Source organism: Agelaius tricolor, unplaced genomic scaffold (genome assembly GCF_023055355.1).
Source record: "Agelaius tricolor isolate 1412-34295 unplaced genomic scaffold, bAgeTri1.0.p SCAF_15, whole genome shotgun sequence".
Classification (NCBI taxonomy): domain Eukaryota; kingdom Metazoa; phylum Chordata; class Aves; order Passeriformes; family Icteridae; genus Agelaius; species Agelaius tricolor.
In genome coordinates this window covers 15252215-15275657 of record NW_027269275.1, presented here as the reverse complement: position 1 = coordinate 15275657, position 23443 = coordinate 15252215, and the positions used below count along the sequence as shown (strand labels likewise).

Here is a 23443-nt window from a genome sequence, read left to right as displayed (position 1 = left end):
GGTGTTGCCATGATCTTGAGCAGAGTCACAGGGGGAGAGCTGTGTTTGTGGGGTTCAGCATTGCCTGGAGTTTCCCAGCCTGTCTGCAGGGGTATGTGTGCTCATTCAGGCTGCTGAGGAACACAATCAATTAGCAATTATACAGGTCCTTTTGAGCTGATGGGACAGCTGCTTTGGGATTTCACTCCTTTACTCTTTGGAGGTATTTGTTGCTTCACCTGAGCTCTTCATCTGAGCTTGCTCTGGAGCTTATGCATGAGGTAATTTCGTAAGGCAGTGATTTGTTTTAAACAGACCTTTTTTTGGCTAAGCTGGGATTTAAGTGCAGGAAATTGGAGTTTTTTCTCCAAAGCTTCTCAGAGGACCATTGCTGTTTAAAATAAATATAGAATTATAGAATACCTTTTTATTTTTTGGAAAGGCTCTTTAAAGGCCATCTAGTCTAACTCCCTGTCATGAGCCCGGACATCTTCAGTTAGATCAGGTCTCTCAGAACCTGAGAATATCCAGGCATGGGGAAACCCCCACCTCTTGGGCAACCTGTTTCAAAGGCTGGGTTTTGGCTGGCCACATGTTCTTCTGCCTTTCAGTCTCTCCAGGAATCAGCTGGGGGATGCAGGCCTGAGGTGCCTCTTGGACCACTTGCATCGAGTGCCTGGTACCTGTTCCCTCAAGTAAGAGAGCACACAGTGAATCCAAGGAGGGTGTTGGTGTGATCCTTCAGGAAGCTGCTGCTTGTGCTTCTTGCCCTCTCCTGCCTTTGGAGCAAAGCTGTGACTGAACTGTGAGCACAGCTCAAGGCCACCAGGCTGTGGTGACTCAGGGTCTGATCCAAAACCTGCTGAAAATAAGTGAAAGTCTTTTTATCAGTGTCAGCAGGAAATAGCAATGCCCAGAATGGGGTGGGATTTTATTTGTAGGGGGACCCTTGTGGCAGGGAGGAATGATGGATCTGACTCCATGTGCTCAGAAAGCTAATATATTATTTTATGATACTATATTATATTAAACAATACTAAACTAAACTATATTAAAGAATACAGAAAGGATACTTACCGAGTGCTAAAAAGATAATAATGAAAACTTGTGACTCTTTCCAGAGTCCTGACACAGCTTGGCCCTGATTGGCCATTGAGCCAAAACAACTCACAGCAGAATGCAATGAAACAATCACCTGTGGTAAACAATCTCCAACCACATTCCACATGAGCACAACAGAGGAGAAGCAAATGACATAATTGTTTTCCTTTTCCTCTGAGGCTTCTCAGCTTCCCAGGAGAAAAATCCTGGGCAAAGGGATTTTTCAGAGAATGTGAATGCCACAGGGTGGTGTGACAGAAGCTGACCCAGAGCTTTCAGATCATCACTCTTCTGGGTGTGGTGTCCTCTCTGAGTAACTCAATTCCCAAGGTGCTGTGAGCTGAGCTGTGCCCTACCCAGCCTCTCCCCTTCCCTTTCTGCTGGGGCAGTAAATGTTCCAGCTGCTGCTGCCTCTGTAGTGCAAGGGGAAAATAGCATTTTCTGTCCCCCAAATCATCAGTGCTGTCTTGGGGGAGTTCAGTGGCTGAGCAAAGCTGAAGGGGCCCAGCACCCCACAAACTGCTCTGTCTTTGGTGCCAACTTGAGTTTTGTTTCTGTGCCTGAGGAGCCTGGGACAGCCCTGACTCCTGACACGTGAAATTCCTTCCTTCCCTTCTGTGCAGTCTCAGCCATAATGGGATTTCTCAGGATGGAGTCCTGCATCTCATAGATGCCTTTGTCACATCTGGAAACACCACTGAAGTTCAAGTCAGGTGACTGTTTTTCTTCATTAATTTCTGAGCTTTCCCTGCTTGTTTTCCTCTTAATTAATGAAATGTTGTGATCTTCAGGTAAGAATGATGAGGACCATGTTTTCAACTACCTAAACCTTTGGTTTATGTCCACTTTAAATGGCCAAACATAACTGCCAAGCAGAACTACCATTCCACAGGGCCAGGATATTTTTGTGTATAGGCACAGATATTCAGCTGTACCAACAATTATTGTCATGTATTTATTTGTTAATGAACCTCTTCAGGGCAGGAGCCAGCATTGCTCTCTAAGGCTCTCTTCAGTATTTTGAGATTTCAGAGGCAATAGAAAGCAATTTCCCATGTTCTTTCACTTGGATTTGCATTTTATCTCCTTTCCTCTCAGGCAAAAATATCCCATGGGCTCTGGGCCTGTGCCCTGGCACAAAGTGCTTTTCTCACAGATTGCAGGGAGAGACTGGGCTGTGCTGCTCATCTGTGGGGCTTTATCAGTGTTTGTGTTCATGGGACCAGCTGCTGTGTCCTGAACCACTTTTAACCAGGGCCACTTCCATTCCTTCCTGCAGATGTGGCTGCTGAATCTCTGGCTACTCTAAAGTCTCCTGTTGTGCCTCTCCCCAGAGCTCAACAGAGAGTGCAGAGCAGGCAAATAAAAGCAGGACAGGTCAGGATTGCTTATCCATAAACCAGTTCTGCCTCTAGGCCAATTTAGCATGAGTGAGACCTCACTGAAGCATTTCCCTGGGCTGGTTTATTTTAGGGAGGGCTGAGCTGGGCCAGGTACCTGTCACTGCTGTGCTGGATTATTTTCTGGAGTTTGGGATCATTAAATTCTGAACATTGGGAAAAGTAGTAATTCTCCATCTAAATCTTACACTCGTGTCTTCTCTGTGCAGTTTGTGCTCCAAAGCAACTTTAATCATCAAGCTGACAAGAGGATATGACCCAAGAAAGATTTTGAGGTAATGTTACAGACTTTTTAGGGTGATTTCTTTGGTAAAGGTGGGGTCCTTTTTTGAGGGACAAGACAGACAAAACAGCAGCATCTTTTTGCTCCTGGCATAGTGATGTTTTGCACTAACAGCTGATACAGTTCCTTGGACTCACCTTGTGAGAAGAGCTTTGTCACATCACAGATAATCCCACCTCCCTTTCTCTCTGTGCTTCCCCACTGTCTGTTCCTCACCTGGGCCCTGTAGGTGTTCCTGCAGTCACAGGGTCCTACAAAGAGCAGTGCCATTATAGCACACAGGTATATATCAGGATATCTCCACAGATGCTTTTGAAGTGTTGCCACAGTCTTTTTTGAAATCCTTAAAGGTGTTTAAGGTTTTTGTGCCATCCCCCTTTCTCTGTTAGGCTGTGCTGCCTGATGTTCCCAGCTCAGGAAGCCTGAACTGTTTGTGATGAATTAAGGCTGTTCTCTTTCTCTTCCTTTCAGACTGGCAGAGTGCAACTTTCAGCCAGAGCACTTGGAAAAGTTGTTCTTGCTCCTGGAAAGGTGCACTGGTCTGACAGAGTACATGTGAGTTAATGGCTCTTGGACCCATTGGGGGGGTTCATTTGTGAGCTGCTCATCACACTGAGCTTTGGTTCTAGGTCCTCAAATAACAACATGACACTCCAAGCTGCAGAAAGACTTCTGCATTCCCTGAGGAAGGATCTGGGGCTGCTGAAAATCAGGTACTGTGTCACTGTGCTTTTGTGGATACCGGTGTGATCTTCTGAGCTCTCCTTTCATTAAAAAAAAAAAATAAAGTGAGCTGTGCTTCTTCCAAAGGCAGGGAGCATTGGCCTGAGAAACTCCCATAGCTGACTCTGATATTGGTGTTTGGCTTTATCTCCTTGAGCCAAAGGAGATAAAGCTTCATCCCCCACTGAGTCTCGTGTAGAGCTCTGGCCATAACCTGTGCTGGCTCTGCAGAGCCCTGCCAGCCTCACAGAGAAGGGTGATCATCCTGGGGGACACATTCCTGCTGCCAGAGCATCCTGGCTGGCAAATTCTCCCCTCCTCTGCAGGGAATCTGGGCTGTTCTGCCTGTTCCCAGGCTGCCCCTGTCCCATGCAGACATTCCTCTGCTAAGCCAAGCTGCCTTTCCATGGGTTTGGAGTGTGGAACTCTCAGCTGGAGAGGCAGGGATGGATCCAAGTGTGTGACTAAAGCAGAGCTGCCTGTGTTCTGCTTTGCAGCATAGAAGAGCCATGGGTGTGCAGAGAGAGAGTTGTGAACCTGCTGGAGCTGGCTCTCCAGGCCTCTGGAAGCATCACTGAGATCACGTGAGTGGCACCTCAGGTGTCTCCCAGATATTTTCTTTTATCCTGATACTCTTAAGGAAATGAGATTGAAGCCAGCACTGGTTCTCCTGTTGTTCATTCACTGTCTCCAGTGCATTTGTGATCTATTTGCCCACTTGAACCCATTTTAACCCAAATGGCTGGTGGGTAGAAGTGCTTAGAAGCTTTGTGGTCTCACAGCTCAGAAGGTTTAATGGGAAGGAGATCATGTTCCTGGTTGCTCTTGGGAGAGAGGGTGCCCAGTTTAGGCTGGTTTTGGAGCTGGTTTAAACATTACAAACCTCTTCAGAGATGGGTGATTATCTGTCATGTGCCAGCATCACCCTGTCCCATTCAGTCCTCCTGAGTTTTCCTATGGAAAATAGCATTTTCTTCCCTCAGGAGTTCACACATTTGTGCTGTTCTCTAATATCTAACTTTTCAGGATATGTAAGGATAAAACCCTCTTCCAATTAGTCATAAGATTCCCACACTGCCTGGAGAAGACAGAATCAGTCATCAGCAGGTGAGAAGGCAATTATTTATCATTATTTTCTGCTTGCTTTTAATTTCACTGTGGAATGAAAAATACCTTCAGAGTGTCTAAGGCTCCCTGGGCTCAGTCTCAGAGTGCCACACATGTGGAAGGAACCTTATGCATGTGCACAGTCCTTTGGGCTGCTCTCCTTCACCCATGCTGGACCTAAACAAGGCTAAAAAATCCCTCTGCCTTCCTGGGAGCCATCAGGAGCACTTTGAGGACTCTGAAGACATGCTGGCTTCTGCATGAGAGCGAGGAGAGAGCAGCATCAGTGTCCTTTTCCTTTTGAGCAGCTGAAGGAAGGGGCAGCTCTTGTCCTGGGCAGTGGGGATGGGCTGTGCTTCTCTACATGGACTGTGACATAAATGGGGCATGGCAGGGAAGCCCCTGGTGGGCTCTTGGAAGCCCTGATCTGTCCCTAATCGTGTCCCTGGGGGCACCAGATGCTGCACTGGGCTCTGCTGCTCCTCACTGAGTTGTGTTCTGTGTTTGTGTCCTGCAGACTGAGTCTGTACAAGCCAGAAATGAAGCACTCCCTCTGCCAAAGGCTTTGTGAGAAATGTGCTCAGCTTCAGCAGCTGAGGTGGGTTACCAGGTGTGGTGAAGGGTTTTTAGGGAGGGGAGCAGCTTGTCCTGGTGATCCAGTGCTCTGAACACTCAGCAGGGCACGAGAGAGGCCAGGGCAAGGTCCCAGTCCCTGCCTTTGGGTCCCCTCCTTGGAGTGCTTGAATGGAAAATAGCAAAGACCCATAGACCTGGTGGCTTGCAGGGGTATCCTTGGAAATCCCCTCAGTGTCCCAGTGCCCAGAGAAGCTGCACTGCCCTAGCATGGCTGGGAGCTCCTGTGGGACCTTGCCAGTGCCAGTGTTGTGTCCCTCCTTCGAGGTCCCAGCACAGACCTTGTGCCACCCCTGGACAAAGCCCAGACCTGCTGTTCCCTCCTTGCAGATGGTCCCACATGGAACTCCAGGAGGGTGAAGCAGAAATGCTGGTCAGGATTTTGCTGCCCCTTCCAGAGCTGAAGATGTTTGGGTATGTGTGACCTCGGGTTTGTGTGTGTCCAGCTGGGACCTTTTGCACACATTTATTATTTGTTCAATCCTCTGCCTCAGGCCAGTCCTCTTAGCCCTGCACACCAGGGGTGTGGAAATCTCTCCAAACTTGCTGCTCCCTGATGTCTGTGCTGTCTGGGGTTTGGCATGGGGCAGTTTGCTTGTCAGTGGAGTAAACTCTGCCTCGGTGTGCTGAGACCTGATCTCCTCATCTGATCCTTGCTGTTTTGCAGGCTGACCTCCAGCAGTGTTACACCAGCTGGAATTGATTATTTGATCTCAGGCTTGCAGAATTGCCAGGCCATTGAAGAACTCAAGTGAGTGAGTGTGTTGTTACCAGGCTGACCAGAGGCTGCCAGGACTTTCTAGAAGCTTCAGTTAATCTGCAGCCTCCCTTCTGCATGTACTGTGGACAGATGTGCTTTTTCTGATGGCTTCTGATAGGGAAGAAGCAGCAATTATTTTATATTTGCAATGAGCAGTGAGTGAGAGAGACACAGATCAGTAATCTGTGGCAGGGAATTCCAGTGGAGAATCAAATGTTTTGGCAGTTATTTTTGCATGGATCTTGTTGTCCTGGGGTCACACAGGCACTTTGCTCCAGGAGGGGCTGGGCTCTTGCTCCAGAGGTTTGCAATTCTGTTGGTGTTTTATCCAAATCCAGACAGGTCCACTAGAATTGCATTAAAGAGCAAAACTGAAATTATTCCCAGGGATTAGAACACAGTCCCCCATCTCTCCCACCTTGTTCTGCTCCCCTCTGTGCTGAGTGCTCACACCACTGTCCCTGGAGAGTTAATTGTTATTTCACCCTCCAGCCTGGGCTACATGAAACTCAGCAGCGCTGCCATCCCTGGGCTTGTGCTGGGGCTTTGTGAGATGCCATCCCTGAGAAGGTTTATGTAAGTATGGTTGATGCAGCTCACCTCTGGCCTGGCTTGGCATGCTGAGTAGCAGCTAAACCTCCATTTTCCTGGGGATGTTGTTTCCAGCTTGAACCACAACAGCATTGGTGACGAAGGCTGCTCCAGACTTGCAGAAGCCTTGAGGAAAATGCACAGCCTGGAGGAAATCAAGTGAGTTTCTCCTTTCTTGCAGAGGGGTGACCACCAGTGCCAGCACTTGCAGAGAACCAGATGTGCTTGTACACAGTACTGTCACAAAAGGAGGGAGGTTGCAAAATGCTCATGTATGAGGTACCTTGGACTAGAGGAAATCAGAACTTGATGTTCAGAAGAGGAAACTTTGGTCTTACCCCAGTCAGTCATGTAGAAAATGGATTAAATAGAATATAAATCTTCCCTGGGAGCCAGAATAGGACTAGAGACTCTTCTGTCCTCAGAGAGCCTCAGGCCCAGCATTTGTCTGAAAAGATCTGTCCTGGAGCCAACCCCAGGCTCTGCTTTCTCCCTCTCTCTCTTGCCAGATGCTGTTCATTCTCTGCTGTAGCAATTTGTAAAATAATAACCACCTATCTTCATCCTGTCTTGGTATTCTGGCTGAAGTAATTTCCCACCTGTCAACAGGATCCAGTGATTTTAATTGTTCTTTGCAATTTTTTAAAATTCCTCATTAACACCTATTAATTTTCTGTGAGATAGTTGAGATAAACAGTTCTTTGATTCTGCTGGCAAGGCCTGAGGTGTCATCCAGCAAATGGGACACATTAAATAACATCTTGCACTTTGCCTGCCATCTTCCTTTACAACACAGCCTTCCATCTCTTCTTTAAAGTTTAAGCCACAACGAGATTGGAGATCCAGGCCTGATAAATCTTGCTGCTGTCCTGCTGGAAATGCAAAACCTGAAGAAAATCGAGTGAGTCCCTTTGTTCTGGTTCAGCTCTTTTGGTCATGGCCATGGTTGGTGGGGAAGCCTGTGTGGGAATCCCTGTGCAAGGCTGAGACATGGACTCAAACTGTTCCTTCTCCCAGGGAACAGAAATTAGAGCATCCAGGCTCTTTGTTAGGCTCAGCTCTTGGGGAAAGCCTGGAAACTTTTTGAAATGAAAAACCTGGAAGTGACTTGGAGCAAGAAAAGGAATTTCCCAGTTCTGTCTGAGAGGGGAAACTGCTCCTTCCCCACATTCCCTGCAGGGCCAGGAGTTACTCAGTACTTGACAAAAGAACCTAAAAATCCCCAGACCATTTCCCAGGAGCCTGAGTCTCCCATCACAGAAGGCAAACAGTGAAATATCTTAACCTGGTACATTCTGGTTCTCATTTAGTCACTGAGAGTCTCATGTTTATTTCAGCCTTTCAGGGAACTGTCCCAGTCCTGCTGGAGGGGAAAAGCTGATGGAAGCTCTTGCCCATTGCAAGCACATCAAGGAGTTGCTGTAAGTGTGTAATTTCAAATATCCTTTTGGGAAGCTGGGCAAAAGTCAAGGCATAGAAATCAGATATGACTCTGATAAAGCCAAGATCAGTTTTACCCCGTGATTCTTGTAAAAGCAGAGTAAAAGCTCTGCTGCCACCACAGCAATGTGTGGTGCTGGATGTGGAAGGTTTGGGGATTGGTTGCTGGATTGTCTTGAAGATTTCCAAGAAGTGTGCAGTCTGCATTAGTGGATTAATGGATTCAAGAGCTGAATCTGCAGGTGCATAGGCAGTGTCAGGAGCTGCTCAGTGCTTGTGTTGGCCAGGATACCAGCATTAATCTGTGTGGCTGCAAAAATGGAGGGAAGTGGACAGATAAAGGCTTTACAGTCAGATCTATTGGTGTTCTATTCCAGACCAGTTTAAAGAACCTATGTGCTCTGCCATATTAAAGAAATGAAATTAAAAAATAACAAATAAGGAAAAGTTACAGTTAAACTACTGGAACTGTCCTTGTAACCTTCAGATTAGGGTGTGTGTACTGAGGGCACATATGAAAAAGTTCAATTTCAGCTCAATTCCAGCTCAGGTAACTCAGTCATGGAGGGAGATAAGTCTGCTTCTGGGAAGTGCAGCTCAGTTTTACTTTCCTGTTTAACTTCTGCTGCAGGATTTCAAAACCTCATTGTTTCTTCCCCCCACCCTCAGAGTCCTTTGAGTTGGGCACTTTGGGTCCTCTCAGCAGAGTCCCAGGCACACGTGGGTGAGGAATGGGGGTCACACATCAGTGTGGGGGTGACACACAGGTGAGGAATGAGGCTCTGGACTTCACTGCCAGCAACATTTCACTTCTGCTTCTCCCAGGCTATCAAGGAATGGTTTTGGAGACAGGACAGCAGTGACACTTGCCCTCTGTCTGCCCCACATGGCCACCCTGAAGGTCCTGCAGTAAGTGTCAGCCTCTGCCCCAGGAAGGCTGGGGACCCTGGGGAGAATGGGGATTGTTGAGAGAAGGAATGGGAAAGGGCATGGGCACTGGTTGCTTAGAGAGTAACTTCAGTGTCCCAGGGTTGAGGAACCCTCCACAGTTACTCTGTTGTAAGAGTCACAGAAACTCTTCTTGCTTCATCTCTTGCAGCATTAGCTATAGAGACAAACCAGGAAGAGAGTATACAGTAAAATAAACCTTAAAATTGGAGTATGTTGGTTTCTGATGCCTCTGGTGGAATGTAAGCATAAGGATGCACATCTTTTATGGACCCTCACCCTTTTGTGCAGGCACCTCTGAGTAATTTCTTTTCCCTGAACTTGTGTTACTGTATTTTTAAAACTTTTTTGGGAGTCTTTCCAGGATTCTAACATGTAGGACTTTCTTTTACTGTTTTATAGTAACAAAACAAGAAAATGGTGAGCTGGAAGTGCTCCCTGGGCTCAATTAGCCTAGAGGCATCTCTTCCAGCCTGTGTTTAAGATGTCATCAAAAGTTAACTTAGAAAAGGAATCCCAGTGGTGGGACACCATCTCTGGTTGGGTTCTTGGCAGTTTAAGTATGAGCTTCTGTTACAGCTTTATTCCAAAATAATCCTCCAATGCTTATGTTTCCTTGGTTAGCTTCCAGAACAATAACATTGGGCAGGCAGGAGGGCTGGAGCTGGCCAGAGCCCTGGTGGTGTGTGAGCTGCTGGAAGAGATAAGGTAGGTCATGGCTGGTGCACCCAGGATGGTGCCAAAGATATCACAGGCTGGTTTTGGTTGGAAGGGACCCTTGATGATCTCCTGGCTCCAATCCCCCTGCCATGGGCAGGGACATTTTCTACTGGACCAGGTTTCTCCAAGCCCTGTCCAGCCTGGCCTTGGTCAATTCCAGGGATGGGATACCTACAGCTTCTCTGGGAAACCTGTGCCAGGGCCTCACCACCCTAACAGGGAAGAATTTCTGCTTCCTAATATCCAATTCCCTCAGCTTGAAGTTCACCCCCCTTGTCCCGTCTCTCCACGCCCTTGTCCAAAGGCTCTCTCCAGCTCCCTTGTAGTCCCTTTAGGTATTGGAAGGTCTTCCCATTCTCCCTCACTGCCATTTCCTCTCAAGTCACACCAGTCATTAACTCCAGGTTTTGAGGTTTTTATATTTCCAGTTTCACATGCAACACATGATGTGCTGCAGACCTGCCCTTCTTTGGCACAGGTATAACCCCATATTTCTGTCTGCAGGCAAGGACTGAGGTTGGGAGGTACAGCAGGGCTGTCACTCCCATTGTGCCAAGCAGTGAATTGAATTAAAGTTGCTGTTTACCAATCTGGTTCATCCCTGCTGTCTACAGAGTCACTCCCATTGTGCCAAGCAGTGAATTGAATTAAAGTTGCTGTTTACCAATCTGGTTCATCCCTGCTGTCTGCAGAGTCCTCACTTAGTCTGGGTAGTAGTTACTAACTTGCTAGTTCACATGATTGCTTTCATGGTGGCTTTTCTCTGATGACTGTACCTGCTTTTTCTCACCACTCAAAGCTTTTCCATGCCTCTTTCAGTTTATCAGAAAACGACCTTGGGGAGCAGAGCATCCATGCCCTGTCCAAGGGGCTGCCGAGCTTCAGACGCCTCCGGAAGATCGAGTGAGTGCCAGGGCCTCAGGGGACGTGGTGCTGTGCTCCCCTCAGCTCTGACACCAGCACTCCATGCTCTCTGTTTGCTCTCTCCCTGCTGCTTCAGCTTGAAATTCTGTGGAGTCACTGATGGTGCTTCAAAGTCCCTCTCTCTGGGCTTCCAGCGGTGCCCGTCCATGGAGGAGATAATGTGAGTGTGGGGAGGCACTGCAGCATGCACAGGTCACTCTCATTTTGGTGTCTGCTCCTCTTTGGAGATGCAGGGCACTTCTCACCCTGCTGGATGCTTGTTAAAGTATTTTATAATACTTTCCACCAAGTACATTTTGGTGGTAAATGTATCAGTAATTTACTAGTTGATGAAATACACTGCTAAAAAATTTAGCGGGGTAAAGCTTTGTGCTCTGCAGCCATTTCCATTTTTTTCATCTCATTCCCTGGGCCTGCAGAACTCTGAGGTAACCACAGTCCACAGACACTCCTTGGTGTCTTATCATGCATGGAAATATGTGGTGAAATGGAGGAAAATCCTCAGAATTAAGCTTGCAATCCAAGGTCACCATGATATTTTCTGAAAAATCTCTTTGCCAGGATTTCTTCTCCTGGGAAGATGAGAAGCCTCAGCTTCTCCATATTTTACTGCTCTGGAGTGTGGTCTGGAGAGTGTTTATCCAAACATGTGAATTGTTTAATTAATGACCAATCACCATCAGCTGTGTTGGACTCTGAGGAGTCAGTCACAGGTTTTTATTATTCATTATTTTCTAGCCTTCTGATGTATCCTTTTTTTTTTCCTTAGTATCGTTTTAGTATAGCATTTTTAATATAATATAATATCATAAAATAATAAATCAGCCTTCTGAGAACATGGAGTCAAATTCTCATCCCTCACCTCGTCCTGGGAACCTCACAAACACTGCACCAGGGGAATGTTTACCTGTCATGATAAGAGGGTGATTAGCTCTTGCAAAAAGGCTAATCCATGAGGGATAATGTCACCAGTGCTCATCCAGACTCACAACTGGGATTTCTTGTCTGCCTTAGACTGTCTTGGAATGCCCTTGGAGATGGAGGAGCCCAAGAGTTGGCCATTGCTCTCCCAAAGATGGAAAAGCTGAAGGTGTTGGAGTGAGTACAGCCCTGAGAAACACCCTGGGAAGGCTCATTTTTCTGTCCTTGAGCCTTCAATCACTGGGCTTCCAAAAGGGGGATGCACTTTAGGAACAACAGGCAGGCTCCTGCAGTTTAAGCTCCATGCACCAAGGGCCAGCCTTGCCTGGCTGATTGAATTAACACTTATTTTACTTAAGGTGGTTACAACTTGGGACAATTCAGCTGTTTTCCACTCTGGATTTGTTTTGGATTTCAAAATTCTCTTTTGGTTTTTAAAACAGCCTGGAGAAGAACCACATTGGAGCCTGTGGGGCCACAAAGCTCGCAGAGGAACTTGCCGCGTGCCCAGAAATTGAGTCCATCAGGTGAGCAGGTGTCCCAGAGCTCTGTGGCTGGCTCTTGGCTCAGCAAGGAGAGGTCAGGGTGGCAAGGGTGGGGACAGATATGTCCCATGCCCTTGCTGCCCTGGGTTAGCTGGCAGGGCATAGGGCATTGCAGGGAATGCAGACACAAGGCAAGTGAGGGTTTTCTAGGACAGCTTCACCTCCTCACAAAGTCCAGGGGAAAAAGGAACTGGAAAGCTTGCTGGCTTTAAATGAGGCACAAAATGAAGACCCAGTTGTGTAATATCCCCATCAGGAAGTTGCTGCATTTGTTCTTTAAAGTTTTCTTTCTCTCATTCCTTCTGGTTTCTCTTCTGATGAGCATTCCTGCCCTGTCCCACTCTGCCCTGGGATCCACATCTCCAGATGTTTGGGCCCCACACCTGGTCCTGCAGTAACATTTTGCTGTCCTTGCAGGCTGTGGGGCAATCCAGTGCCTAAGGGCCTTCCTGAGACTTTGACAAGCCAAGACCCAAGACTGTGCTTCTCCTTCAACTAGAGAAGAGGAGCCTTGCCCTAGCTAGGAGTTCTCTGCTGCTGCTGCTGCTGCTCTCAAAACTGCACTGAAGAACCCGGAGCTCAAAGTTCCTACAACTGAAAGCTGTAAATATTGGATTTTTCTTTGCTGCACTGAACCAAGTGTGGACACTGGGGTTTTTTTTTTTTTTTTTTTTTTTTTTGGTTTGGGGTTTTGTTTTGTTTGTTTCTGTTGGGTTTGTTTGTTTATTTTGTTTCTTGTGGGTTTTTTTATTGTACAGAAGAGAAAACTACTGTAAATAACTTCTGCTGAGCAGGCAGGATGGTATTCTTGGTAGAAAAGCACTGAAACTCTCTTCATGAGAATAACTTTCCAGAAAATAATTAGCAAACTGTGATAAGAATGCTTATGTACTAGACATTATTTATTTATGTATTGCCCTACAATGAAAGGTTCACCATCACCTCCATCCAAGCTTCAACTTCAAATTAGAAGTTCAATAGTTTGTCTTTATTTTGAGGGAGGGGCAGTGAGTGACAGAAAGAATAAACACCATAATTAAGTTCTCACACACTGTCAGAAAAAAAGTAAGATATAAGGTTTTCTCAGAGCTGTGAGATTTTGGAGTCATCATCCCTGGAAGTGTTCAGAAAACATGTGGATGTGGCACTTGAAGACATGGTTTAGAGATGAACATGTTGATGCTGGTTTAAGGGTTTGACTCAGGGATCTTAGAGGTCTTTTCCAACCTTAACCCTTCTATGATTGCATTATTCTAGGATGAAATGCATTTCCTCAGGCATTCAGAAAGGCAGCAGAATATTTCATTATCCTTAATCAAAATTACTACACCAGCCTGCAGGTGTTCTAAAAGAATACACGTCCTTTAGGAGAGAATGTAAAAATAAATATTTAATTATTGTGTTGGATTTATTTATGGAATTTTGTTTGCAGCAGCGTTTGCCTGGGGAGATGTAAGTGATCTGATTTGGGCAGGGCAGGCATCTGGAATGAGACAGAAATGCTGCTCCAGCAAATCTTTGGGCAACTGGTTGTGAGCAGGTGGTGCTGGTTATTCCTGGGGGAGCCACTGTCCCTATTTAAAGATCAGCATCATCCTTTGTGACATAATGACGTGGTGGTGTAAAAGTGGGACACATTTTGCAGGGCTACTCTGAAAAGGGTTTTTAAAAACAAAAACAAAGGAAAAAAAGAGGCAGTGAAATTCCTCATCAGGTTATATAATTCAATGGAGTAAGCAAGTACCTCAGATTTAAGCACTGCCACTTAGAAAAAGCTTCACCAGATGTGGTGAACTGATATGAGGAAGAAATTCTTCCCTGTGAGGTTGCCCAGAGAAGCTGTGGCTGCCCCATCCCTGGAAGTGTTAAGGTTGGGCAGAGCTTGGAGCAGCCTGGTCCAGTGAAAGGTGTCTCCACCCATGGCAGGGGGGTTGGAACAAGATGATTTTTAAGCTCTCCTCCCACCCAAACTGTTCTAAGGTAAATGGGTCTGAGGTTCCCCCCTGCAGTCCCCTGGTCGCTGGAGTCAGAGGTGTCCGTCTGCACCGTGAGGTTTGCAGTGCTGTAACACCACGAGAATGTTCTCACAGCACTGCTCTTGTCTCCAGGTGTGAAAAGAGGGACTCAAACCGAACTGCACACCTGCACTTCTCAGGGTCTGCCCCAAATTCAGGGCTCCGGTCTCACCTGGAGGGTGACCATCCCAAGGGGAGCCAGGGAGGGGAACTGCAGGAACACACAGCATCTTTTCCAGAACACCAGGTGTCAGCAAAACCCCAAAAACGGGAAGAGGTTGTCTGTAATCCAGCAGTTCGGGACAAAAACGGGCTCTGTGCTCTATTTTATGTTCATGGGTAGCATTTTTTAAAAACCAGAGGTTTGGACCGAGTTGTACATGGAGCACAAGAACATGCTGGGCCTGTGGTTCAATTCTTCCATGTGATGCCAAGGACTTCTGGGGCGTGCTTCCCATTTCCATTGTGCTTGCCATGTCCCTGCTCCAGCTGGTGCTCGTTTCTGAAAGTTTCTGAGGGGAACTTGGGGGCTTTGTCCAATTTTGAGGGGTTAAATGCATCTTCTGGAATGCAGGGAGACGTGAGGCCATGAGGGATTGTGTGTGATGGCCAAAAAACAAACCAATTCCCAACCACCTAATTACTGCAGGCCATTTTTAGAGCTGTTACTATTAGGTTTTGGATTTATCATGGTCCAAAAATGGAAATGCATCAGGACTCTCTGCACTCCCCTATTGTTTCAGGCTGCCTGCAGTCTCTGGAAGACAATGTCTGAGCTAGTCAGTACTGGTTTCATACACAGAAGGCATTTTGCCCCCTGAGACCGGATCTTTAGAAAGAAGCACTGTGCTGTAAATAAACAGGCTGCTGGAGGGCGGGAGGGAGCCTGGATTTGGTGCTGGGGAGCAGCTGGAGCCAGGCTGGGCCAGGATCCTGCACACGATGGAGGCAGCTCCAAAGAGCTGCAAATGCAGCCTCTGTTTCCTCTCTGCTGAATCCAGTTCCAGGTAGCCCTGAACCTGCTGTGACTTGGAGGCATCGTGAGAGAAAACACAGGAAAATCTGATCTGGGAGAAAACAGGCATATTGGCATTTGTGAAATACAGCCTGCCTCTCCCTTTTCCCCTCAAAGTGACATTTTAAGCCTCAGGCAAGGAGGTAGGAGGGCAGGGCTGGCACAGACCCCACTTCTCCCACTGAATTCCTCTTTCAGGCACAGCCTCGTCCCTTTCTGTGATGGTTTCTGGCCACACAGAAAGAGCAGGGTTGCTCCTCAGCGTTAGGCCCAGCTCTTAGCTGGGTGTTGCCTGTGCTGAGAGGAGCCCTGGTGCCCCCTGGGCCTGTCCTGTGTCCACTGCTCCACTCCTGGGGCTGGCAGAGGGAGCACCTTGTGCAGGCTAAAAACTCGGTGCCTTAAAACTCCTCTGCCTTCCACAGCTCAAACTGAGGGAGAAGAAGGTATTCCAGCTGGCCAGGGGAATTTGGGACTTGCTTATTTGCCTCTGATCTTCCAAAGCATGAGCAGGGCCCACAGCAAAGAGCTCTGATCAAATACAGATGGTTTATTTAATCAGCAGCCTCAGAGAGAGGCTTTCAGCCTTAGTACCATATCTCCACATCAAAAACATCTCTATAGATATCCTGGAGACCTCAAGATGTGTCCACCAAGGGCAGGTGAGATTGCCAATGGCACTTTGGTGGTACCAGTGGTGGTACCAGCCTGGAAGGGAGCACACACCAGCTCCTTGGGGTGGGTGGGTGATGGCTGGGTGTGACACTGCCCAGCCCTTCACGTCTGGGCCATGCATTTGGGGCCTGCTTCTTTTCCTTCTTTACCCATCTTTTTCCCACAGGAAGCAGAATCAGCAGGACATAGTCCAGGCCTGAATGGTTTCAGCACCAGGAGCACCCACACTGGCTGGGCAGGGAAAACCCTGCTTACACCCAACCAGCACAAAACCCAGTGGTTTTACTTAAAAGCGTTGACTGTTGATCCAACAAAGTTATATTTCCCTTGAATCTGAGTGCATAACATGGAAAACAATTTTCTAGATGTATTTTTTAGGCTGTTTTTAAGCTTTTTTTTTTTTTCTCTCCAAACAGCAAAGCAAAAGCAGCGAGAGAAGAAGTTTTGGGGTGGATCCTTTTTTTTATTTTTTCTTTTTTCCTTTTTTAAATTTTTTTTCTTTTTTTAAATTTTTTTTCTTTTTTCTCTTTTTTCTCTTTTTTTTCCCCTCTTTTTTCTCTTTTTTCTCTTTTTTTTTTTTTTTTTTTTTTTTTATTTTGTTAGTCAGGAACGGCTGCTGCTCGTTGCGGGAGGGGGAGCCCGAGCCCGGCCGCGCCCGCCGCCCGCCCCCGGCCCCGCCGTTCGGGGCGGGAGGGTGGGCGGTGATGGCGAGGGGCGGGCGCGGCCGTGCGGAGCTTCTGAGCCCGCAGCCCCGCGGGAGCGGCTCGGCCCGGCCCGGCCCGGCCCGGCGGTGAGTACCGGCAGCGCCCGAGGATGCGCTGGGGATAGCGGAGCGGGGCTGCTCGGGCGGGTGGTGCTGGGAGAGCGGAGAGTCCGGTGCGAGGGTGGCCTGGCCGGGACAGCGCAACACCGGTGTCACCCACAGGATGGGGACCTGTAGGGTGGTGTCCCCCACTGGCTCGTCCCGAGGTGTGTGGTGGCGCTTCTGCCCTCCATGCTTCTGGACAGATCCTCCGTCCTGCCAGACAGACCCTCCATGCCCTGGGACAGACCCTCTGTGCTCTTGGACAGATCCTCCGTCCTGCCAGACAGAGCCTCTGTGCCCTGGGACAGACCCTTTGTGCCCTGGGACAGACCCTCCATACCCTGGGACAGACCCTCCGTCCTGCCAGACAGAGCCTCTGTGCCCTGGGACAGACTTTTGGTTCCTTGACCATCCCTTAGGATGCCCCTCCTGTCACTTTCCGCTCCCCTTCCCCAGCCCATCCCTTTGTTCATGCATGGTGTGGAAGTTGTTCTGCTCCCACTCTCTGTGTGTCTGTATCCACTCCTAAAGATGTGAACTGGGTTTGTGACCCCCAGGCAAGTGCCAGGGCCTCGTGGCTTCACTCCCCAAGCCTGGGAGTGTTTGTAGGGTTTTTTCTGGGCAGCTGCTGCAAGCCCCTCTCCTTATCCTCTGGCACTGAGTCCAGGGGGGATCTGGTGAGTTGGAGGCTGAGGAATCAGAGTCACTTCTTCAGGAGCTGTTTGCAGCCTGATGCTCCTGCAGCTGGTGATGATGTCCCTCATGCCATGCATTTTGGGGGCACTGGGAGGGTTTCTGCTCACGGGTGTGCTGCCTCTCTCTGCTCAGTGCCCAGCAAGAGGCTTTGTTCTCTGAGCAAGAGGCGAGCGGAGCGTTTCGCTCAGCAGTGTGAGGGTGCTGGGAGGATGGCAGGCAGGGAGGTGTTTTCCTGTCAGCTCTGCCAGCCTGAAGACCTGATGCAATAAGTCTCTGTGTGAGTAACCCTAATTTAGGCAAAGAGGCTGGACTAAAGCCAGCAGGGCTGGAGGACTTGGTGGGCAAACACACCCTTTGGAGCTGGTCACCACAAGGAGGGTGGAACAGGAAACAGAGGTGAGTAGAGAGCTGAGCCTCGGTGGCAGAAACATCTCTGAAGGGCTGGGTCCTTGCTGCTGACTCCCCAGAGTGTGAGCTGCTTTGTGGAAAGGAATTGGGAGGATCCTCATGAACCTCAAGGACCAGGTTTGAACCTGCTGGCAATACACCTGAACCTCACTGGAAAAGCTGGAGCTGTGAGCACAGCCCAGGTGTGCTCAGTTCTGATCCTGCTCCCCTGTCACCTGCATCAGCCTCCTCGAGCCAGCCCAGGTACTGGGGCCTCTGATACCACTGTGCTTCTCTGGAGTCAGAAAATTATTTATTATCAGCCAGAAATAGCCTTCCACCGAAGCCTGTTGGGGGCAGGGAAGGGAGAGATGGGAGGAGGAAGGCTGGGAACAAAAGCTCGGGGCATGTGGAAAGGAGCTGTTTTGAGGAACGCAGTCAGAGGAGGATGTTTTCGTGTAGCTGCCTTGGGGAAATGCTGCATTTGCTTTGGTTACAGCTGTGTGACAGCCTGGGACACACGTTTTCTGGTGATGTGTGTGTTTCTTTCCCTGCTATTGCTGCTGGAGCATCCTGACTGGGATAAAGTGGAGGGAAGGAGTGAGGGCATCTAGTGAGGCTTCCACGTGTGCCCAGCTTTCATCTTCCTGTGGTGTAGGCAGCCCCTTGCCCCTGCCTTGGGCAGAGACACAGTCCTGGAGCTGCTCTCTAAGAGCCAACGCTGTCCCCAGCCCCCAGAGGATGGAGTTTGCCAGCAGCCTGCCTCTGCTGGCACTGTTGGCATGTGCCCTGCTGTTCCCAGGAGCTGCTTGGCCAGGAGCACGGTTTGTATCTCTTGCAGGGGCTGCAGACACTGCCCTGGTGCAGTGTGAGGGTGGGCAGGGTCTCCCTGCTGCCCTGTGAGCTCCAGCTGAAGGGAGCTGAGATCCTGAGGATCAGCATCCTTGCTCCCTGGGTCTGTGCTGGGGGACAGCAAGGGGTTCATGCTGGTTGCTGATAAGCTGTTGTGAAGCTGCTGCTTATCAGGGTAAGACAACTCCAGTCTGTGCTGTAGGAGGGGCCCTGCACCCCCGGAGCTGGGGATTCCAGTGTGGAAAAATCCTGTTAGGATTCAGCTGCTGGAGCTGAGCTGTGGATGAAGATGCTCTTTGCCTTGGGGCAATACATCAGCTGCACAGCCCTTGGCAGTCCATGATTCTGCTCCTCTGGCAGGGATCCCCCTCCCTCACCCCAAAGCATCGGGATCTTGCGGTGCTGGAGCAGCCTGGAGCTGCCCCACGATTTACCAGTCTGCCCAGTTGTGTGCTGGAATTGCAGCAGCTTTGTTTGCCTTTCAGCAGTCTCAGTGTGGTGCATGGAGAGTCTGGGAGGAACAACTTCTCCTGCTCCACTTGGAGGGAAGAGTTTCCCCCTGCCTTCAGTGGAAAGCCCAGCCTGGGGGGAGCTGCTGTAAATCAGGGCTTGTTCTCCAGGAGCCCTCGGCATGCTGGGAACAGAATTCCAGGTTAATTGATGAAACAGCAACTCCTGTCCGGGTTCAGGGCTGCCAGCCCTCATAAGGAACTCTTTATGTGAGAACCTTGGCTGGTGTTCAGAGGCAGGGTGGGGGGATAGAGGGAAAGGTAAATTTTCTGGTGCGGTGGAGTCGCCTGGCATTTGAAATAGTGCTCCTGGCAAGATGCAAAACCCACAGAACAGTGTGAAGGAAAAAAAGAATTGAACACTTCCCCACCCTTTCTGCCCCTGAAATCTTACAGTTTGTCTTTTAAACCTCTGTAAAATATTTGTTGAAGGACCTGAGTCATCACTTTTTGCTGCTTTGGCTCAGTTTGCTGGCTGCTGGCTTTGCAAGGTTTCTTGTTTGGATCATGGAGCAGGGGAAAAACTAATTCCCAGGAACTCAGGTGAGTTTGGAGATCCCAACATTGTTGTTAAAATGCCAGTAAAACAAACGAGTGTAGAATTCAGCAAGAAGGGCTCCAATTTTATTTGTCTGCTGCTTTTGCTAAGGCCTTGTGTTTGGGAGCTGTCATATTTTCTGCCTGTAGCCAGCAGGAAAAATCTTGTGTCTAAAATAGTCGCCTTCCTCAGAGCCCTGGATTTTCCATCATCACGTGATTCCAGAAGCTGAGGATTTAGGAAGAAACATCGGCTGTCATGAGGCTGATTTTAAAAATGATACAAGCTGGGAATACAAGTTTTGCTATTAAACAAGTCCAGTGCTGTGCAACCATTTAAACCCAGTCTGATATTCCCTCGAGCGGTGTCTAAAGCTGTTGAGAAGGGGTCGAGAATTAGTCAGACGTCATTCTCACAAACCACAGCATTTTTGTCTCGCTGGCACACAATTCTGTCTCAGGGTGAAGCTTCACACATCAAGTGGCAGCATCTCTCTGCTGCAAAGCAGGCCAAAAAAATTAAAATTCTGTGGGAAAATGTTGGATCTTGGCGATGAAAATCCCGTCTGTGAAGAGGAAGGGATGGGGGGCTCTGAAGGGTGGGATGGAAGGGAGGGGGAAAGGTGGCTCCAGCCATGGGGACAGCAGTGCTCTGCATGGCTTGGTGTCCCAGTGCAAATGAGCATTGCACATAAATACCTGTGAATTAATATTTATTTATCTTATCAGCTCTGAAGCACTGGTAGCTTTAGGGATGAAATAGTGCATGGGAAGGAGGGAGCTGCACAGCTGCCTGCTGCTGGGGCTGTTCTGGCTGACATGAGGTTAGGCTGACATGCAGTGAGGTCCAAAAGCAGTTAAAGATATTTCTGATCGCATAAATGATGATTTTTTTTTTTTGTCTTCCCCTCTCACATGTGATAGATGGTGTTGGCTGGGAATAGGAATCCAATTAAGATTCAGAAAGCCAGCATTTTTGTTTTCAACAGCATAGGAAAGTGGTTAATAAGTTAAACAGCCTGTTATGTACATGGTGTATAGTTGGGATGTGGGAGGTTCCCTCTGCACCTGCAAGGGGGCCCAGCCACCTTCCCCACAGCCCTGATTCTTTACATTCCATAGGGATGGAATGTAAAGACTTTAACTAAGTCCACTTTTTCCTCCAAATCCAGTTTTGAAACAGATCTATCCCCCTTCCTTTTAACACTGTGCCCAGCTTTCATATGGCTGCTGTAGGATGGGGCAGGGAATTTTGAATACTGGAAACTAAAATATGCCCCAAACCCTGAGAGTGCCTTGTCCTCCTCCCTTGCTGCATCTCCTGTTTGTCCTACCTGGAGCAGGTGTCTGACAAGAGCATCCCTGCCCTGGGGAGACAGGAGATTTGGTGATTTTCTCTGTTGGACAGAGGCTCCCACAGGTCTGCCTGTGGCTGCTCCTGCAGGACTGAGCCTCCCAGTCCCTTGTGGAATGGGCAGCGTGGATTTCAGCCTGGGAAGGGGCAGGAGGTGGATTTCAGCCTGGGAAAGGTACAGGAGGTGGATTTCTGCCTGGGAAAGGTACAGGAGGTGGATTTCTGCCTGGGAAGGTGCAGGAGGTGGATTTCTGCCTGGGAAGGTGCAGGAGGTGGATTTCTGACTGGGAAGGTGCAGGAGGTGGATTTCAGCTTGGGAAGGTACACGAGGTGGATTTCTGCCTGGGAAAGGTACAGGAGGTGGATTTCAGCCTGGGAAGGGGCAGGAGGTGGATTTCAGCCTGGGAAGATGCAGGAGGTGGATTTCTGCCTGGGAACACGGAGGGTACAGAGCCGGCACACGAACCCTTCCCTTGGGTCCGCCTTTTAGGGCGGCTGTGTGCAGGGTTTGATGCGAGCGCCACGATTCACGGTGACATCACGATGTTTTCTGCCCTGAATCACAGATTTCCCTAAATTGAGCCCCAGAGGAAACTCGTAGTCAAGCGAAAATGTGCAACCCTTCTTAGCGCATCTGAGCCAAATACGTGCGAGCCCGTGCGGACGGTAATGGGCTCTGTCCGTGTGTGTCCCGAGCAGGGGGAGCTCTGCCCGGCTCCTTGTTTGCCCTTTCTCCTGCCTGAGCAGCAAGCCTGGAAGGCACCCGTGGATCTGTGAGCTGGGCATGGATGTGCGGGGTTGGCACCAGCGTGGGCTCTGCCCCCTGCACACGCACCCCTGTGCGGCTGCCTGGTAGCACAGCCCCTGTTTCCTCTCCGGTTTTGAGGAAGGACTCTTTCCCGTGGTGTTTTTGGTGGATTTTTGGTTTTTTGGGGGTTTTTTTTGTTTTTTTTTTTTTTTTTTGTTGTTGTTGTTGTTTTGCTTGTTTGGATTTTTGGGGGGGTTTTTTGTTTGTTTGTTTTTGGGGTGGTTTTGGGTTTGGTTTTGTTTTGTTTTGTTTTTCATTGTGTGACTTCCTGAGCACGCCCCCGGCCCCTGCAGCTCCTCCCGGCCGTGTCACCAGGGGTGCTCTCTGTCTGTCACCGCGGGGTGTGGAGGAGCGAGTTTTGCTTTCGTTTGCCAGCCTGGAGCCCTCGGCTCTGCGACGACGCTGAGGATTGCGGAAACACCTCAATCCTCGTGATTTCCCGCCGGTGAGTAGGTTTAGGTACTTTGGGGGACATTTTCAGACTTTATCTGTGGAGGGTTGGAGAGCGGATTTGCTCCTTGGTCCCCAGTGCCCGGGCAGGCTCTGTCCGGAGCCGCCTCCATGGCAGAAGCACCGAAAGGTGTTCGGGTTTCCTCTCCCCTCCCTGGCCGGCTGAGATTTCCAGTCTGGGTGTCTCTGCGGGTGTGAGCCCCCCCTGAGGACCTGTGTCCCTCCTGCAGCAGTGGCCGGGCACGGCTGTGTCCCTGCCCTGGCACAGGGACCGGCTCTCCCCCAGGGGATGCTGGCACAGCGGCTTTTGCCCTCCTGCTCGGGACAGAGCAGCCCCAGGTGCTTCCAGCTCCTGCTCAAAGGAGGAAGCAGCCAGGGTGGCAAATTTGGTGGTCACGGGGGGACCCTTGGGGTCGTGGTCGGGGCTGTGAGGTGGTGCAGGAGCAGGGATACAGGGTGGGAAGAGTCACTGCCACCCTGGCATCCTTCAGTGAGAGCCAGGCTCTTCCCTAATGCCACTGCCACAGCAGCTGCTGTGCCACGTGAGGGGATGGCAGGGAGGCTGCTGGAGCTGGTGGGTCCCTGCTTGGCATCAGCAGTGGCTGTCTCAGCTCTGTCCTGGGCACAGCAAAGGGCTCTGGAGCTGCTTTTCAGGGGATGATGCTTTCAAAATGAGATGAGCCACATTGGGGGTGTCCAGCTCTGGTGCCACAGAGTTTCCTTGGAGTTTTCTTGCAATTTGTGACTCCCAGGTTACCTCAGGTGACTTCTCAGGGCTCTGCTGATCCTCAGCCCCTGGAGCAGCTTTGCTGGGTGCTGCCCTGTGCTGGTTGGTGCAGCCTCTTGGGGTTTCAGCAAGGGGGGTGCTGCCCTCACTGGCATCAAACCTGCACAGACCTGGTAGGTGAGGGACAGGAGGGCCTGAGAGGAGCTGGCACTGTGGGTTGGGATGGCCCAAGTGTGAACTGGAGAAGCAGTCACTGTCCCAGCAGCAGCCACCAGCCCTTGAGAGGGAATTCTGCAGTGCTGCTGTGAGCAGCTCAGCTGTCAGCACCAGCAGCATTGTCTATTGTAGCCCATTAGGGACAGTTTCCACCAGGAAAGGGTTCATAGGCAATATCACTTTATTAGGCTGTCCTGTAGCACTTTGTCCCTCTGTATCAGGCACCAAAGTATCTCAGTACAGTCCCCCTGACTGTGAGACTTGTGCTTCAGGCTGGGAAGAGCCCTGCCTGGGCATCTCTGTCTGCTGGGTGTCCCCCAAATCT

At 49.5% G+C, this 23443-nt stretch overlaps 2 protein-coding genes across 10 annotated transcripts in view; both read left to right on the top strand.

The window, feature by feature from the left end:
- Positions 1-13495, top strand: part of NLRC5 (NLR family CARD domain containing 5) — a 34855-nt gene extending 21360 nt beyond the window's left edge. For all 5 annotated transcript variants that reach the window (XM_071440694.1, XM_071440696.1, XM_071440695.1 and 2 more), the window contains 21 exons: positions 591-674; positions 1704-1793; positions 2690-2755; positions 3235-3318; positions 3393-3476; positions 3984-4070; positions 4513-4593; positions 5111-5191; positions 5557-5640; positions 5894-5977; positions 6479-6562; positions 6653-6736; positions 7395-7478; positions 7915-7998; positions 8843-8926; positions 9590-9673; positions 10505-10588; positions 10686-10769; positions 11624-11707; positions 11974-12057; positions 12493-13495. In XM_071440694.1, the coding sequence (XP_071296795.1) occupies positions 591-674; positions 1704-1793; positions 2690-2755; positions 3235-3318; positions 3393-3476; positions 3984-4070; positions 4513-4593; positions 5111-5191; positions 5557-5640; positions 5894-5977; positions 6479-6562; positions 6653-6736; positions 7395-7478; positions 7915-7998; positions 8843-8926; positions 9590-9673; positions 10505-10588; positions 10686-10769; positions 11624-11707; positions 11974-12057; positions 12493-12574 (1747 nt within the window). In that variant the 3' untranslated portion in view covers positions 12575-13495. The remainder of the gene's footprint in view (positions 1-590; positions 675-1703; positions 1794-2689; positions 2756-3234; positions 3319-3392; positions 3477-3983; positions 4071-4512; positions 4594-5110; positions 5192-5556; positions 5641-5893; positions 5978-6478; positions 6563-6652; positions 6737-7394; positions 7479-7914; positions 7999-8842; positions 8927-9589; positions 9674-10504; positions 10589-10685; positions 10770-11623; positions 11708-11973; positions 12058-12492) is intronic.
- A 2936-nt stretch (positions 13496-16431) lies between these two features.
- CPNE2 (copine 2) overlaps positions 16432-23443 on the top strand; it is a 45922-nt gene continuing 38910 nt past the window's right edge. The window contains exons 1-2 of one of the 5 annotated variants that reach the window (XM_071440664.1): positions 16454-16567; positions 17746-17929. Coding sequence is in view for 1 of the 5 variants with exons in the window: in XM_071440665.1 (XP_071296766.1) it covers positions 16482-16554 (73 nt within the window). In the remaining 4 variants the exon portion in view is untranslated. Of the gene's footprint in view, positions 16568-17432; positions 17675-17745; positions 17930-20990; positions 22171-23443 lie in introns of those variants that run through there. The other 4 variants (XM_071440661.1, XM_071440665.1, XM_071440663.1 and 1 more) reach the window with 4 other exon arrangements.